Source organism: Mugil cephalus, chromosome 8, assembly GCF_022458985.1.
Source record: "Mugil cephalus isolate CIBA_MC_2020 chromosome 8, CIBA_Mcephalus_1.1, whole genome shotgun sequence".
NCBI lineage: Eukaryota > Metazoa > Chordata > Actinopteri > Mugiliformes > Mugilidae > Mugil > Mugil cephalus.
Window position 1 is genome coordinate 1,867,159 of NC_061777.1, and position 17,521 is coordinate 1,884,679.

The 17,521-nt window shown below is 41.3% G+C and overlaps 1 protein-coding gene across 3 annotated transcripts in view; it reads right to left on the reverse strand.

Moving 5' to 3' along the window:
* The window catches only part of fras1 (Fraser extracellular matrix complex subunit 1), a 216,084-nt gene that overhangs the window by 93,658 nt on the left and 104,905 nt on the right, over nucleotides 1-17,521 (reverse strand). For all 3 annotated transcript variants that reach the window (XM_047592667.1, XM_047592666.1, XM_047592665.1), the window contains exons 14-17: nucleotides 14,460-14,603; nucleotides 10,353-10,493; nucleotides 8,870-9,010; nucleotides 8,621-8,788 (exon numbers count right to left, since the gene is read on the reverse strand). In XM_047592667.1, the coding sequence (XP_047448623.1) occupies nucleotides 8,621-8,788; nucleotides 8,870-9,010; nucleotides 10,353-10,493; nucleotides 14,460-14,603 (594 nt within the window). The remainder of the gene's footprint in view (nucleotides 1-8,620; nucleotides 8,789-8,869; nucleotides 9,011-10,352; nucleotides 10,494-14,459; nucleotides 14,604-17,521) is intronic.

A 17,521-nucleotide genomic window follows, 5' to 3' on the forward strand; every position in this document is an offset into this window, starting at 1 on the left:
TCATATCAGTATCACCCAGAATGTTCTACATTTCTGCATGAAAATGACTCCAAACATCAGTGGGAAATGAGCCAATGTTACATATCTGAGTTCATTTAAAGGTCCAATCAGAGTCCATCTGTTCAGAAGTGTTTCCATCAATGTGATGAGACTCAGGCATTGTTCAGATCCTGATGGCAACAGACAAATGAGCTGGAAAAGATTCCACAACCAGCCACAAATAATCCACAGAGAGTCAGACAGATTGAAGACGACTGTTCCCCTCCACAGGAGTGGTCCACCAACAAACATCACTCCATCATAGTGGGAGAGGAACCAGAGGAACCCAGGGGAACTTCTAAGCAGCTAAAGGCCTCTCTCACATTGGCTGATGTTCATGTTGATGAATCCGCTCAACAACCAAAGACACTGCTCTCTGTCCACAAAGAACATGTGGGACAATGTTTAGTGGACAGATGAGACCAGAGTAGAATAGTTTGGTTTAAATGTTTGGAGATGAACCAACACTGCATTCCAGCATCAGAACCTCATCCCTCCATGAAACATGGGGGCGCTAATGTCCTGGTTTGGGCCTGTTCTGCTGCATCTGCTCATCACTGATGGACCAAAGAACTGTGAATTCTACCAGTGAACTCTGAAAGAAAATGTCAGGACATGAGTCCATGAGCTGAATGTGAAGAGAAACTGGGTCATGGAGGAAGACAGAACCAGATGAATGTTTAGGAACAAGTCAAAGTCCTGACCTTCATCCAGTAGAAATGTTGTAGAATCAGTTGATGAGGGGAAACCACCAACATCTCACAACTCAACTGGTTCTGGAGCTGCTGTGGACACTGATCAGCTGTTGCCACACACATCAGCTGTTGTAGTTACAAGGCGCTCACTTGCTTTTGTAACTCAAAGATATGTAGGAATTAATAAATAAATGCACAAGAACAACATTTCTGCTTCGGTACATTAACTTCTGGTGTGCGTTAACATCACACTGCGCTACAACTCAACCTGTGTGCAGAGCAGCATTTAAACCTCGTACATATCAGCTATCTGTGTCGGCACAGAGGGGCTTCTGAATGCAGAGCAAGGGGATTTACAGCCTGGAATTTGCTCTCAGACATCTGATAGCTGTCAGCTCCAGCCCTCTTAATGTGCACATGAGTCTGCACGCTCGTACATCCTCCCTCTCTCTGCTTCGGGCTGCTGCTTAGGGTCTGGTTATCTGTCAAAGCACCACACACAATAGTCGGCATTGTTCCCACGACACGTCTGAACCCACTGACACTGCAGAGGCAGAATAATGTGACAACTGCTCTACATGTAGAGCTTTAATGACATGCGCTGAGAAGCAGCCGCTTACAGTATGTACAGCACAACCGTACGCTGAAGAAAAATCACTATTTCATTTTCATTTCTTCAAATTGGATTTTTTGCAGACGTCTCTTTAGGAGGCTAAGGTTAAGTTGTATGAGCAGCACAGATGCTACACGTGATGTAACGTCAGTTTTTCTCCTGCATGGATGGAAGTGAACCTCCAAACATTTCTGAAAAGTTTTTCTGGACTTCACCTCTAAACATTCAGACTGGTCGACCTGCAACAAGGAGGTAACACCTGGAATTAGATTCAACATCTGACCTTGCATAGTGTTTTATTAAAAGACCAGAGATGTAGCGTCTTTGATGACTGACAGACCCCACAACACTGGTGTTATTAGTAATATTATTATATTTATTTCTCAGTCTTAGTTGTATTTATATCATTTAAATTAATATTCTGTGCAGCTGGTTTGTACCGGTTTTGCTGCGGTATCAAATAAAACCTCAACGTTACCCATCCCTACTGATCACTGTGACTATTGTATGTGGATAAAAACTCTCCCAGAATCTGTTAGTCTTGGTTTTAATTACCTTTTCACTTTGTCTGTATCCACAATAATCCTGCTCTTCATTCAGGCTCTTGCCAGGAAGCTGTGCTAGTTGTAGCCACGTTTCACTTCCAGTCTTAGTCAAAGCAAACATCGTCCTGCATCTCTGTGCAGCTGTCCTCCATCATATCTGTGTCTCAGCTGAAGGCTAACTTCAGTTAATATACATTCACGGGAGCCACTAGAGGGAAAAAGACAAGGGACCAACAGCAGCCTGTCTTTTCTGTGCACATGTCCATTCACAATTTCATGGTCATCCGTCAAATGTTCATTAAAATGCGCAGGGGATTATCTAAATGGTTGGAGCTGATAGTCTGCAGCGTGTTTCTAGACGACCCCGACGAAGGCCACGAGCCTCGGTCTAATAAACTCGTTCCGTATTCTCCACGTGTCGCTCGAGTCTTTCTACAGCGTCCAGAGTCTAAACGGTTTGAAACAGGGACGTCAAAATGATTTTAGTTCAGGAGCCACGTTCAGCCCAGTTTGAACTCAAGGGACCGGAGCAGAAACACAACAGAATAATAAGCTGCAAAGATAACGACAACTCCACATTCTGCCTCTGGTTTAGTGAAAATAAGAACATGATGAGAAATGTCAGACTTTGCTCTTCTTCCTCCACCTCCTCCTTCTTCTTTCTTTCTGATCTTCCATCTTCTTCCTCCTTCTCCACCTCCAGAACCTCCTCACCTTCCTCCAACTCCTTTTTTCTTCTACTCTTCCTTGTTCTCCCCGTCCTTCTCTTCCTCCTCCTCCTTCCATCTACTTCTCCTCCTCCTCCACCTCTTTCTTCTTTCCCCTTCATCCTTTTCATCTTCTTCCTTCTACTTGTTCTTCTCATCTTCTTTTCTCTCTTCCTCCTTCCTTCATGTTTAACACCTCTCATTTAAAAGTTTTCTCTTGCATTGGTGCAACAGAATCAAACCTCCATTAACCCTCAGGAGTCATCGATGCGTCCAAATCACATGACCAACTTAAAGTGCCAACTTCAACCTCTTTCGACCTTAAATTGTGTTGATAGGCCAAGTAAAACTAGACTTATTATAAATAATTTACGCCAAAGTTTTTCCTGAATATCGTCGTCATGTTGGCGCACGGGAGAAACGGTGAAAACAAAATGCAAATGAAACAAAACATGACAGCCCCTTTCTCTATTGGTGTAAAAATGCATCCCATCAACCAATAAGTAAGAGAGAAAAGTTGTGGGAGTGACGCTATAGACAGTTTATGGAGTGACAGAATGGGGATATTTAGACATTACTACTGATCGGACACCTGATAGTTTTAGACATGGTCCTAAATAGTTTGCTTTTCCTGCATTTTAACTTAAAATAGTTATAATTTATTTTTTTGCTAAATTTGTTAATAAGTTTTTTAAATGTACACTTTAGATTTACGTTCCAAGTTAGAAAACTGTTCATTAGACATGTTTGTGGTTTTAACGGTGAAAAATCAACCCCCCCCCGACTCCCCGGCCCCTCCCTGCATGCAGCCATAGAGATGAATGGGTGTTTGAGGACTCCAGCTAATACTCATCGATTTGTAATACTCTCTCCCAGTGTGATTAATGAAATCCAATCCTGCTATCGGCTATTCAATTCCAGGTAAACTAAACTAAATTTGCCCTGAACTTAAAAGCAAAGTGTTGCTCTTTCCTGCTCAATGAATCCCTAGAATCAAAGCGGTGCCGACTCACGAGCCGCTGTTGCGTGGCTAATTTTGCAGCCTGCTCCGGTGTGATGCAATGTCAGGAAATTTAACTTGATGCATGTCATCAGTGAGCCCCAAGGGTTCAAATATTACTCAAACATAAAAAGCGTCGTAAGTAACTTGATCCTGTTCTTTCTCCTGAAGCTTGAAAACATGAAGATCTTGTTCATGTCTGGCAGCAAAATCAACTCAGGACCTCGGGGGGAAACGTATTAACAACAGAAGCAACAAATTACAACGTTCCTGAGCGTCAGCTAACAGGAAACTATGAAGACATTCCTCACAGCGCCCTGTAATTGATGCTACGGCTGAACTGCACCTTAAAACACAGCTGCTGAGAGGCAGTAAAGACACAACGAGGTTTTATCTTTTTATCTGAACAAACCCACATGCAGCTCTACTCTGACTGGCCACGTAGCTGCACAACTTTTTAAAATAAAATCTACTACCGACGTGTCTGACATTACATGGGAGCATATTCCTACAGTCCTCATCACTGGCTTCATATAATCAGTGTTTCTTGAACAGGTTTAACTCCAGCCATGAATCTGGAGAATTTACACTAAATTCTAAAAACTCACACCACCAGACCAAACAGTTCTATTTACACTTCTGTGGAATATATTTAATATTTATAAAGGTGCACATGGTCGAGTTTTTCATTTATGTCTGTATTTGTTCTTTCTTGAAGCAAAGCTGTGAGACGTTCTTGCATTTGATTTGAATCCTGTGTAAAAGGTGAATAAAGACTTTTAATTTTCATTCAGTGAGAACATCTTGGTCGTCGTCTTCTATTCTTCTTCTTCTAATAGAAACCAAGGCTGGAGATAAGATCTTCTCCTCCTGATCCTTAATCTACTCCTCTATCTCTAATCTACACAGCAGAAACTTCACCCACTCTTCATTCTTTTTATTATTCTATGTCTGCTGTTGCAAACTGCAATTCTGGGACAAATAAAGGGTTTCTAATTTCCAAATCCTTCTCCTCTTCCTCCTCCTCCTTCTTCTTCTTCTTCTGTCCTTTTTCCAGTAGTTTTGATTCTCCACAGTCAGAACATCTTTGTTAATAAAGTTCTGTCGTGACTAATGATTTGATGTAAACCAGTAAATATCTGATCACATGAACAGTTTAACGATGGAGACTTTTAGATTAATTTCTTCTCTGAGATACGATATTTAGCAGGTACTTTAAAAGGCGACTAATAAGTTTCACTGTCACGATATTGTGTTTCGTTACTTCAGTTATAATTCGATATCCTTAAGGAAATGAATTTTGCAGCAGACATCAGAAGCACAGTGGACAAGGACAACAACAAATGACACAATAATCACAATAAAAATAATTAAAATGAATGAAAAAACGTGACACATTAAAGTGGCAGGTGGCAAGTTTTCAAAGACTAACTTTGTTTTTTTTTGGATTAACTCTGCTTTTGTTAGTTCTTTAGTATATATTTAATTAACATAAGGCTGTGATTTAATGAGCTTCTGGCTTCTTCTCACTCCTTTTGAACACAAAAATGTGTTAAATTTTGTTGTAGTTTTATGATTATTGTCATTTGTTGTGTTTGTTTTTTCCGTCTTTTATTCTGTGTTCAAAAGATTCATTCTTTCATTCATTTTGTTTCTCCTTCCTGCCTCCTCTTGCGTCTGATATTTGATCCGACGTCTCCGCTACACATCACAACATTCAAAAGATCTTACAACGACTATGGCCCCAAATTACAAACGATTTGCAAAGTGCAACTTAAACTGTCCTCGTTGTCAAGATCTGTGACCTTCAATAAGAAACAGTCCATTAGAAGCATTGACGAGTCCTAACAATAGCGGCAAACAACTCATTTCCTGGTGGGGAGGTATCGATTTCATGGACCAGTAATTATTCTTGAAAGGCAACAACAGTGATGTTAGGTGTGTTAAGTTCCTGCAGCTGTTATGAAACCGCTTCATCTCGTTCAAAGGTAAAAACAGGAGCTGAGGAGTGAGCTGAGGGCGAAGTAGACTTTATCTGTCAGGTGAAACAAACCCCCCCCCACCACCGCTGAACGCAGCCCGGTCCAGCGGCTCAAAGACTGAACCAGGAGATAACAGGGCGTCGATAGCAGGAGGTGGATCAAATTTCACAGCTCACGGTTGCAACGTATGGAGGAGGAGAAGAAAATTGATTTCAGATTCTCTCTCGCTGTTCTGCTTCATTTAAAAAAAAAAAAAAAAAACTAAAAGAAATAATGGTTCCTGGCCTTCTGGCAAAATAAAGAGGGAGGGGGTCGGTGGCTGCAGCTTCTCCTGCGTCGGTAGGTGGGTGATAATTATTCCTGCTTGACGTCTTCCCCCTTCAAACCTTAAACCGACCTTAAAAATTAGCCCATTACACGCATAGTTTCACACTCACAAACAAGATAATCAGGCGTCTCCACAGACACTATCTTCTCTGCCCGGAGAGAAACACACCACAGGTCTCTAAGACACATTTAAAGCCAGACTTTTAAGCCTGAGCCAAATAAACCAAGTGAAAAGCTGTCGGCAGACCGGTGTCTGTGACCCTAGATACGTCCCACACCGCCGGCTCTAGCTGGCTGTTTTCAGATTTGATGAAATATTGAGACATAAGAAGAAATATGACGCTCTTTTTTTTTTTGTTTTTTCTGTTGCCGGGGCAACTACGTGATGCTCTATATCAGATATAAAAAGGAGAGAAGTTTGAAATGACACCCAGCATGGCTGCAGGTGTTGCAGTTTGGTGGTTTTTAACAGGTTTAAAGCCTTTAAATCAGCAAAAACACATCATAGTTACATAAAATTCTGACGAACCTGGTACCGGGATCATTGGGTGGAAGGAGACAACAACCCAGAACAAAGGACTGAAGTTGTTAGGTGTACAGAGTGGAAGGTTTGTTTGCGTGTTTCTCTTCCTGCAGGTAGGAAATTAAGAAGTTGGCTTCCAGCTGTAAGGAAACTATTTAAAAGCTTCTCTAACTCCTTGTTTGCTGGTATTTTGTTCTCCATACTGGGCGTATCGATCTAAATATCGATACTTTCGATACCAAGGCTACTATCGGTATTGATAGTGAATTGAGAATGTTACTTTTGTTGCAGTTTGTCTTCAAATTACTACAAATTATTTGTCTCAGAGTTCATGTGAACGCAGCTTCTCTCCAAGTCTGAGTCAGAGCTTCTCCATCCACACCTACAGTAAAAGGTTGATATGGACGGAGTTTGATACTTAAATCCTAGAATCACAGCAGCATCTCACAGATGGAACTGAAGCTGTTATTGAAATGCGTCAGTACTCAGAAGAGAAGGCAATTACACGGGATGCAGACTCACTTCTCTGGTGGAAAATTAATGAGTCAATATTTCCCTCTCTGAGTAATTTTTATATTTATTGTCACATTGTTGCTTTCGTTACTTATTTTGCTTTAACTGCCTTTGTTACTGACTTTATTCTCCCCTGTTGTTGTGTTGTTTACATTGTTCTATGTACATTTTTGTTACAATCAATTACCTAAGTTATTCAATGATCGTAACATTTCAAGTAAAAGTATCAGTATCGGTGATATTATCTCTGTACTTACTTGGTATTGGATCAATACCAAAACTCCCAGCATCGCAAACCCCTACTCCATATTAAGTTTGTGGTGAGAGGATAGAGCCTCGGTTTATGTTGTTACTTCACTATTTAATAGGCTGATGCCACCGATGTTTAGTTTAGTTTGAGCTCATTTGAAGGGAAGATAGTCAGGCCCTTTGTTTCTTTTCTTTTCATTTTAGAAAGCGATAAACGAGGGATGGATATCGTTAAGGTTTTAGCCGATACTGGTGCCAAACCAGTACTTTTGAAACAGTACCGGAGCTTAAACGGTTACCAAACTGGCACTTAAAGAATGAAACTACACAAATCTTGTGTCCTTTTACTTGCATTTTGCGACGTGCAAGTTGAACAGAATGTTAATTTAAATAATATAAATTAGAGAGTCCGATATTTCTGCTTTTACTGGTTTTAGTATCAGCCGATACGAGGGTGCATTCCCTGACAAGATAAACAGACAGGCACATCACAGGCAGCCCTGTGCAGCTGAGACGCCGTGGACCCGTGCAGCCCATACATTTACCCGTCCCCCACTAGCAGAGTGTGCGCAGCTGGAAGCTGGAAAATGTTCGTACTCATAGACTTGTCACCCCTAATAATAGCAGTTGAAAAAACGCTTTTCCTTTCTATTATTTTTATTAAAAAAACAAAATAATGAAACCAAGCTCTATTTATTTTATCAGTCAGCACCAACACATCATTACAACAGTAGGAGTTTGCTAATTACGTTTTCTTTTCTCTCTCTCTGTCAGTCGACCACTGTCCACAGTCTCAATCGAAGCTGTTGTGTTGTTGTTTAGTTTTTGGTTAAACTGAGACTTGTAACATTTGTTACCATTGTGTCATTTTTAACATGAAATGGAGGGAGAAAAAAAGCAGTATTAGCTCCAAATATCGACTCAGAAAAAACGGTATTAACCCTTAAAAAGCGGTCGATCTCTAATATAAATACAACTAAGAAATAAATTAACGTCATAATTATGAAAATAACAGCAGCCGTGTATCAGCTGCTCTCAGATGTTGAATCTAATTCCTCCCGTGTTGCAGGTTGAAGCCCAGTCTGTCTTTAGAGGTGACAAACTTTTTTATTTTTTTGAGGAAACAAAGAGCTCAGGAGGCGTTAATTAAACATTGGTCAGTGGTGCTGAAATCTGCGTTGTTTTTTAGTCTGGTTACTACTGTGTGGTGCCTGTGTGGTATCGGTACCCCTCCCTATTTGGCACCTCACAGCTCTTCCTTCCCCCACATTCAGAAAACCTTTGTTTGTTATTCACCGTATTGTACATAAATGCTTTTTCTTTTATTGCCACACATGCGCCTTGGGTTGTTGTTTTTACTGATTGTCACTGTTTCTTCTTGTGCAGAGGAACGTAACAGAAATAAACCGAATCCTTCTCGCACTCACCGTTGCAGGTCTGCATGTCGTCCAGGAAGCTGCGTGCATCACATGCAGCCGTGCAGACTCCGTGTCGAAGCTGATCGGCCTGAGGCTGGAGCGCCTCCTCTGGCTTGAGGCAGCGCAGGCAGTCTGAGGCCAGGGGTCCCACGCAAGACCGGCAGGACGGGTGACAGTCTGGACGCACAGACAGAACGGGTTCAGACGGACAAACCGACGGCGGATTGATTTAATCTGATGGTTAATGTAAGTTCTCACTGTGGCAGGCGGCGTCCTGGGAGTACAGACCCTCCCCACACGTCTCCACACACTGGCCCTGGTGGAGAAGACGCCCGTCTGGACACGAGGTGCACTGAGACACCGAGGGACCCCAGCAGGAGGCGCAGGAGCTGTGGCAGGCTGAGGAGACGAGGACGTTTATAAGACGTTTATTAGATTTATATCCTGTTATAATCTGGAACGGGGAAAAAGGTGTTTTGATAAAATTAAATATCAATAAAAAAAGGCTGAACTAAGTTTAAAAGTCTTTTTGTTCTGAAAGACTGAAATAAGTTGCAGGTGTATTCGTTTCTCCAGGTTTGTAACTGGTGCATGTGAATAATGTGTCCTGAAACTCTGAACATCAGGAGGAGGACAGTCTATTGTGAAACTACTGAAGGTGTATATTTGTCTCTGAACAGAGCTACAGGATCTTGAGTCGCGTTATCTTTGAAAATAAAAAACACAGTGAATAAAAAAGAACAAAGCTACTGTCGCTCTTTAGCTGAAGCTGAAGCTCCACCAGTGACTGGTCCATGAAAACTGCTTTAATTTTGGTCTTTTCTCGAGTGCACTGCCTCATCTCAGCTACTTTTATTACTCATCTTGTCTTTTCAGAGGAACATTTTTTAAGAGCAATCCTCCTTTTGTGTCATTATTACATGATATGTTCATGATGTATTTTCGGCCTCGACCACTTCAACCTTTTTATCCTTTTAACTGTAATTACTTCCCCTTGTCTGGTTTCTTTCTAAACTGTAGCAAGTGATAATGTAAGTGAAGATATTTTTCACCCTAAATGTGGAAAAACTGTTGTTTTTTTTCTTTTTCATATTAAATACCTCCTCAGTGATCAGTAAAGACAGTATTGTATCATATCGCACTATATTGTAATATAACGGATTTCACTGTATCATATCTCATTCATGTATCATATATATTCTCATATCGTCACTATTGTATCTATATACTGTATCATGTATTATATTCATTGCATTTATTATCGTATATTCATTCATGTACGTATTAGATCGATCGTATCTCATTGTATCTCATCTCATCATGTTTTATTTTCTAGTATCCCATCTTAATAAATAAAAGTGTCTTCTAAGGTTTGCAGGATCTGTATCTTTTTAAGTCATTGCACTACTAGCTCAGAAACCAGACCAAGTCCCCCCCCAACAAATCTTTTCTGATCCAATCAAACTGGCTTTATGTGGTGATGGATGGAAGAGAAATATATGTGTACTCTCACACGTCATGTGAGCGCTGAGGAGTTGAAGTTGTTTACATCGACAACAGTATTGTTGGAAAAGCAAGATGATTAGAGGTCTGTTCTAAAAACTACTGACAGCCAAATAAATTTAAGGATGAACAGTTAAGACGTTTGTCAAGAACGATTAATTACATATTTACAAAAAAATGTGTTTATGCATTTATCTTAAATTGGTGCTTAAATGGAAAAGAAAAACGTTTTCCCTACCTCTGCATCTGCTGTGGTTGTCCAGGTAATGCTGATCCGGACACTGGGTAATACATTTCCCATGATGCAAGGCGGCCCCCGCCGGGCAGCTCATACACTTGGGGTCATCAGGGAAACAGGAGGCACACGACGAATCGCAGGCTGTGAAGTCCAGAGTGTAAATGTTAATGGTGGTGATGTTCAGATCGATACTGAAATATCGATACCTCCGATACCAGGTCTTTGTGCTCTGAAATCGATTCTCAAATCAAAATATCGATACTTTCGATACTTCAGTCATTGGAGGTCATGTAGGGACACAGTGGAAAGTAACTACACTACACAACACAATAAACCTTGTGAAACTCCTCAGATTAAACACACAACACAGAATATGAGTTACTGACTAACGTCTGAGTGAAGTCCAGCACAAGTGTTTAGTTTCCTCCTTTATTTTAGGGCAACTTTGATGCTAGAAATCACCATCCAGTACCAATATACCAATCAGTACATTAGATCTAACCCACAAAGCCTCAGCTTTTTCTCAGGGTGCTGACTTTTTAAACTGGATTTCAAAGCACAAGCCTGCAAGTTCAAGCTGGTTTGACCTTTTTCCCTCCAGGAAGTCTTCCAGGTTTTGACTCTTTCTAGAAAGACGCCTCCTCGCGGTGCATCAGGAATAGAAACCCAGCCCTCCTCAACCCCCTGCAGGTGCTTTTAACCACAGAAGGAGCTCGGCTATGTGTTCGCCGTCACCCCCCCGAGGGACGCCCGCTCTCACTCCTCTTCATCTCTACACTCCAAAATAGAAACCATCCATATTCATATAGGTTTTTTTTTTTTTTAGTCTGGATCCTCGTTAGCGCAGCAGAGAGCTGCTAATTATTGTATTCTTTAAATTGTTTGTTTGCTGACTCATCATTTTGACACCGTGGTGAGAGGAAGCTCATCAGGGACACTAAAATAAAACAAGCACCAAGCAAACCTTCCCCTTCAGTTCACCACCAACAAAAGACGTATAATTGTCTCATTCTGCAACATCTAATTTGTCTTTAACTGTGAAGTGTCACCCCCCAGTGAAGCTGCATAAGAAATAGTCAAACATCTACAGCTTCTTAGACATTTTCTTCCTTAGGTTATAAAGAAAAGCCCCACACTGAATCAATACATCAAGGTTTAGGGTCGCTTGTATTTTATGTCGTATTTTCCCTTTTATCTTGAACAGGTCCTGGTCCCACAACATCCACCACAACAGTCCAAATACCCAGTCGTGCTCTTGTTTTGCACCGTTTTAATTGAGGATACGTTGCAGATGGATCTGTGTAGACCAGGTATCCCAGAATGCATTTCAGTAACTCTTCTTAGCTTCCTAGTCTACTAACTAATAGTAGCCTTCTAAACTACTAGCTAATAGAGGCTTCAGCCTGCTAGCTAGTAGTAGCTCTTCCTAGGTCCCTAGCGTCCTAGCTAATAGCTGCTCTTCCTGTTTCCTATCCTCCTTTCTAAAAGCAGCCCAACTTGGCTTCCACACAGCTAATAGTAGCTCTTTTTTAGCTATTTCTTGTAGGTAATAGTAGCTGATCTTAGCCTTCTAGCCTACTAGCTAATAGTGACTTCTCTTATTTCCTAGCTCCCACTAGAAACCTAGGAAGAGCTATTACTATCTGGGAGGGTAGTAGTAGCTGTTCCTAGGTTTCTAGCGTCCCAGCTAATAGTTGCTCTTCCTATTTCCTAGCCACCTATCTAATAACAGCATATCATAGCTTTCTCACAGCTAATAGTAGCTCTCCTTAGTTTCATATCCTTGTAGGTAATAGTAGCTGATCTTAGCTTTCTAGCCTTCTAGCTAATAATATCTTCTCATAGCTTCCTAGGCCCCCAGCTACTAGTAGTTCTTCCAGTTTCCTAGCCTCCTAGCTAATAGCAGCCCAACTTAGCTTCCTCAGAGCTACTAGCTTTCCTTAGCTTCGTGTGGTAATAGCAACTGATCTTATCTTTCTAGCCTGCTAGCTAATAGTAACTTCTCGTAGCTTCCCTGCCTCCCAGCTAGTAGTAACACTTCCTGTTTCCTAGCTTCCTCGCTAACAGCAGCACAACTTAGCCTCCTCAGAGCTAATAGTAGCTCTTCATAGCTTCCTAGCCTCGCAGTTCCCCGTGTCTTTCAGGTTTTGTTTTGTCGTTTTATTAAACGTTTTATTATTCCACTTTTATCCAGCATCTGTTTTGCTTATTTTATTTATTTTTGGTAATTTTTTGTATTTATTTTATCTTTGCATGTCTGTACATCATAACCTGATGTGCACTTCTCCACAAATGTAATTATGTGTTGCAGCAATTTGTTTGTAAATCTAAGGAACTATAATCTTTTTCTTTACCTACTGAAATCCAAAATAAAAAGGGAACCCACAATGTGTCTTTTCTTCCTAATAAACCCACTTGCCTTTGGACCTACTGCTGTTAGGAGTTCTGTTTGCTGCATGCTGGCAGAGAGAACTTAAAAACTGTTATAAGAACAAACTGGTGCAAAGTTTCTTTTTCCAGTGAACATGACTCAGACCTGAGGTGTCTGTGAATTGCACTCTGCTTGAGTTTTCTCTGCCGCCTTGAGTGCAGTAATGGGACTCGGATTCTTTGGTAGGTGATGGATTGTGTGATTGGCAGATGTGTGTGCAGCGCCATTCTTCACTTTTTCTTCAGACGGCAAAACGAGTCTGCTATTAACTGTTATTTTTGCTGTTCTTAAAAATATTGTCAAACCTTTCAAAAGAATAAATAAAAAAATTAATTAAAAATCGTCTGTGAGTTCTTTTGGTTAAATATTTAAAATGTGGAGTTGAATACAAATCATGCTAATCCAACTCAAAGGGAAGTGAAGACCAATTAAGGCAAGGAACAACAGGACGACATCCAGGGATAACACAGACACACACAAAACACAAGACGGGGGCGGCAAAAACAAGCGAAGGACTAAAACTGAAGTTACACAGGTGAAAACATTTCCACCTGTCTGCTGGTGTGTCGGCATCTTTCTCTAATTACACCTAGAACTAGGCCGCTACGAGTCAGCTGTGTTGAGCGGAGTTGAGAGACTTGTGCTGACGTTAATGAATGTGCATTAGCTGTTACTTTCTCTGAAGTCGCTGCAGCACAGAACAGAGAGGAGACGTCTGAGTGGATGGTTTGTAGGTGGATGGAGAAGGGTGGATTTTCTTTGCTTTTCAAACAAAAACGAACCAGGAGGCGTAGTTACATGTTTGGTCAGGTGCACGTCAGGTTACGCTGTAGGACACTTCCTCCCATTGGTCAAACTGATGCTAGTATCCCATCCGTCCACACTGTGTTTAATTAACACTGCGCTCTGCTCTACCTCCACCAGTAGCAAAGAAGTGATGGATTATACACAGCACTTATTTCTTTTGTGGCTGTTAATGGCAACTGTCAATCACCATGATGTCACATCCAGTTTCTGTATAGCCCAATAACTAACAACGACTAAAACGCCTGACGGCATCTTTGAGCTCATGTGTAAACATATTAAAGGGACAAGTATAGTGTAAATGTGTCTAATGAAGTACGGAAATGCACAGTAGTGCAATGTCATCATATGCAACGGTGACAATGGGAAATGTGTAATACTTTGGAATCTTGTGTAAAAGTGCAGCATAACAATGTGCAATAGCAAGAAAGCAAAGCCATGATGTGCATATTTGACTTAATTAATGTTTGGTAGCTTGGTCGTCCAGCTTTAGTCTGTGTCTCTATTTGTTGTTGCTTCATGCATGTTTTTCTTTTTTATATTTTTCAGTTATTGTAATTTTTTTTTTCTACCTGCTAATTGGACTCGACATAGAAATTCTTGTATTTACAACGTAAACATTCATTAATACAAACTGTCCCATTTTAAAAATCACTCACTCAAAAATGATTTTATGTGACGTGTACTTTACTGTTTTAGTTTGGTCTCAGCCATTAACATGTAGGGGGCGGAGCTTATGACCTGGTTTTTCATGGCGTCACTTTTAGACAGTCTATATATGGAGCAACAGCATAGAAAGTGATGCATTGCTATAAATTAGGATTAATTATGTGCACATTTAAATCTGTTCTTTGGTTACGTGTCGGCTTTACCGTAACAGACGCCTTCTTGACTGTAGAAACCAACGCCGCAGTCTGGGACACACTCCCCATCTTTGAGCAAGGCAGCCGGGTCCGAGCATGACGAGCACTCCTGCTGACTGGACCCTCGGCATCCGGAGCACGACTCGTGACAGCCTAGTAAGGAAGGAGGAGACAGGAAATCTTAAAGGACGCGTTGATCCAGTTTTTTTGCAGAATACATGAGACGGGCTGGAAAGCAACCTGTGTGTGGTTAAAGGCATAAATAACGATCGGTTTGATTCCTTCAAATTTTTAGAGAACAGCAGTGGAAACTTAAAAAAGGGGTGACTGAGTTTGTGTGTGGTCTGCTATTATCGGAGGAGCTTTATTGACAGCAGTGCAGACAAATACTGAGAGTGGGAGGCTGAGGGAGTGAGATATGTGGTAATTGTCTGTCTGAGTTTTTCTTAATGGTTTGTGTGCGAGGACAGAGAACGAACCAGAAACAAGACGTCTTAGTCATAATTCCAGTTAATTGATCTCACTTTGCTTCTGATGAACTGTGGTCGTATTTCTGCACACACACACACACACACGCTACACACACACACACACACACTACACCTGTTTGTGTGTGTGTGTGTTCGCAGAAACAGAAACCTATTTCAGCTCCGACCGCTGTGATTACTCATGATTTCCCAGAGGCCCCCACCGACCAAATCAGATGCCACAGGAAGCATCAGCAAAAAAAAAATAACAAAAAAAACATAGATGAGAACAAAACTTGTTTGAGTAAAAAAACAGCTGTGACCTTGACGACGCTGCGTCACCCGCAGCAACGTGCAGCAGATTTCTGTTGTTCTAGTATCGATGGCCAAAAGATGAGAAATCCAATAATTCCTTCACAGAGTGCCCTTATTACTCAGATCATTTCAATTAACGCTTAAACAGGGGTGTCAAACATGAGGGCTGTGGGGCAAAACCGGGCCAGTCTGGCCCATGTGACGAGAAGAAGAAGGAAGAGGAGGAGGAGGATTGTCGCCTAATTTTGTCCACTAAGAGTTGTGGACCTGTTTTTCTGTAGTATGTTACTGGTCCGTTCCTTTTTAGATCAGGTTTGATCTCCCTGATCTAAGAGGAAAAATGTAGCTTCCACCCAATGTTCTCTTCAAATCTCAGGCTTCCCATTTACTCCAAATCCTGAACTCTTGGTCGACTTTCTCTCTGCGTCCTGTTTCATCTCAAGTCAATGCATGACTCGCTCAATCAAACCATAAAAGTGATAAAGTTATTCTCTTTTTCTTGTGTTTAACTTGCACCTGTTTGGCATCTGTCTGCAGCTTCAGAATATAAAACACCACCCTGCACCAGGACAGAGTTTTATATCAAAATCATGAAAGACTTGCTCGAGGCGTCTTCTCTCCGTGGCCTTAATGAGGAATGTGATGTTTCTCCTTTTCTATGGACATTTTTTTCTCCCCTCTCTTGTGATACGTCCCTTTGTTGTGTGTTTTTAATTAATTGGGTTCTGGTAATCTACCAGCTGTTAGTCACATGACATTATGAGAAGGCTCCGCCCACTAAGCACCTGCACAGAGTTTATGAAAGAATTTCACCGAAATCATTAAGGTCCACAGCTTTACACCAACAGTTACACGTCTAATTTAGGATATGCAAGTATTAAAATAAATATTATCTAATTAATTATAATAATTACGGTGTTTTACATCAAATGACAGTAAGTCTTTGTCAGAGCTGATCTGAGGAGAGAAATCAGCAACAAACAGAAAACAATACATCAAGTTACTTGGGTTCTATGAATATAGAGCTCCTGGTGGTGAGGATGAATGAAACTGAATCTAGAAAGAGTCCAGAGCTTTTCTCAGTCAGAGAGAAACACAGAACACAGGAGACGAACCCTGTAAACTGTAGAAGAAGACTGCTTTAAGAAGATGTTTCTCATAATTGTCTAATGCAGTTCACAGACATATTCTTTTTTGCAGGATGAGGTGTAATTTAATCTTAGTTGTATTCCATGTCAGACAGCGGCATCAGTTTTAAAGCATCTCAGATTCTGTGATAAACGTCTGTTAAGGCCAACGAAAAACTTTAAAGAGGAGGGAAACTGGTTGATGTCAAGTAGCAAAACTGAAAGTAGCATGAAACGGATCCAAATTTGGTTCCTTTCATGAATCTATTTTCAGCACGACCCAGAACGTTCTCTGACTTTATCCTAAATAGACTCCAAACTTTAAGTGCAGCTGTAAAATAAACTGTAGGTTTTTATGAGTCTACCTACCGAGGGACGAGTGAGACGCTATCTGCTCCTTTTAAAATGCCTCATTTATTACATGTCATTGTTGTAGCTGATGAAAAGCCAATTTAGGTCCAAAACAGTGTGATAAAGAAGAGGTTTTCCAGATAAAAGGAGTCATCTGGGAGTTAGTTTGTAGTCTGAGCATGAACACGATGAATGTGTTAAAAAAAAGTTATGTGACCAAGTATATTCCACACTAAGTTCAACTGTTTGTGTCTCACAGAGACGTTAGAGGAAAGAACCCAGGGAGGAGTGAAGGATAAATCTGCTTCACAGAACAGAGGTGGCTGAATAATTATTTACCAGCCAACTGTGAACACACAGAGGAGCAGCCGGTCCCAGGACAGAGGTGTTGAATAAACCTCCAGGGAGGCCGGTCCTGGGTGGTCCTGGTCCTCTGCCAACAAACGCTCCGGTCCTCAGTTAAAGCCTCCAGCAGCTTCCAAAAAGCTCACACTCTTATTACTGCTGTCAGCTCCCATCTCCTCCACCTCAGTCTTCCCTCAGTCTTCGCTGAGGTTCACCGAGGCCAAATCCAACGGCTTTAACCCAGTGGAGCCTCTGCTGCTCCAGCCCCAGGAGGAAACGAACTGTGTGTGGGTGGGTGCGAAAATACCAGAGGGTTTGCTCTCATTAAAGACGGAGGCTGAAAAGAACGATCTGTTGACGGCGAGCTGGCAGAGACTCTCACGGATACTGGATCAGTTTGGGATCTAGTGAAATCAGAGGCCAGGTCAACACCTTGTGATGTTCATGTTGTTTTTCTTGAGTTGTG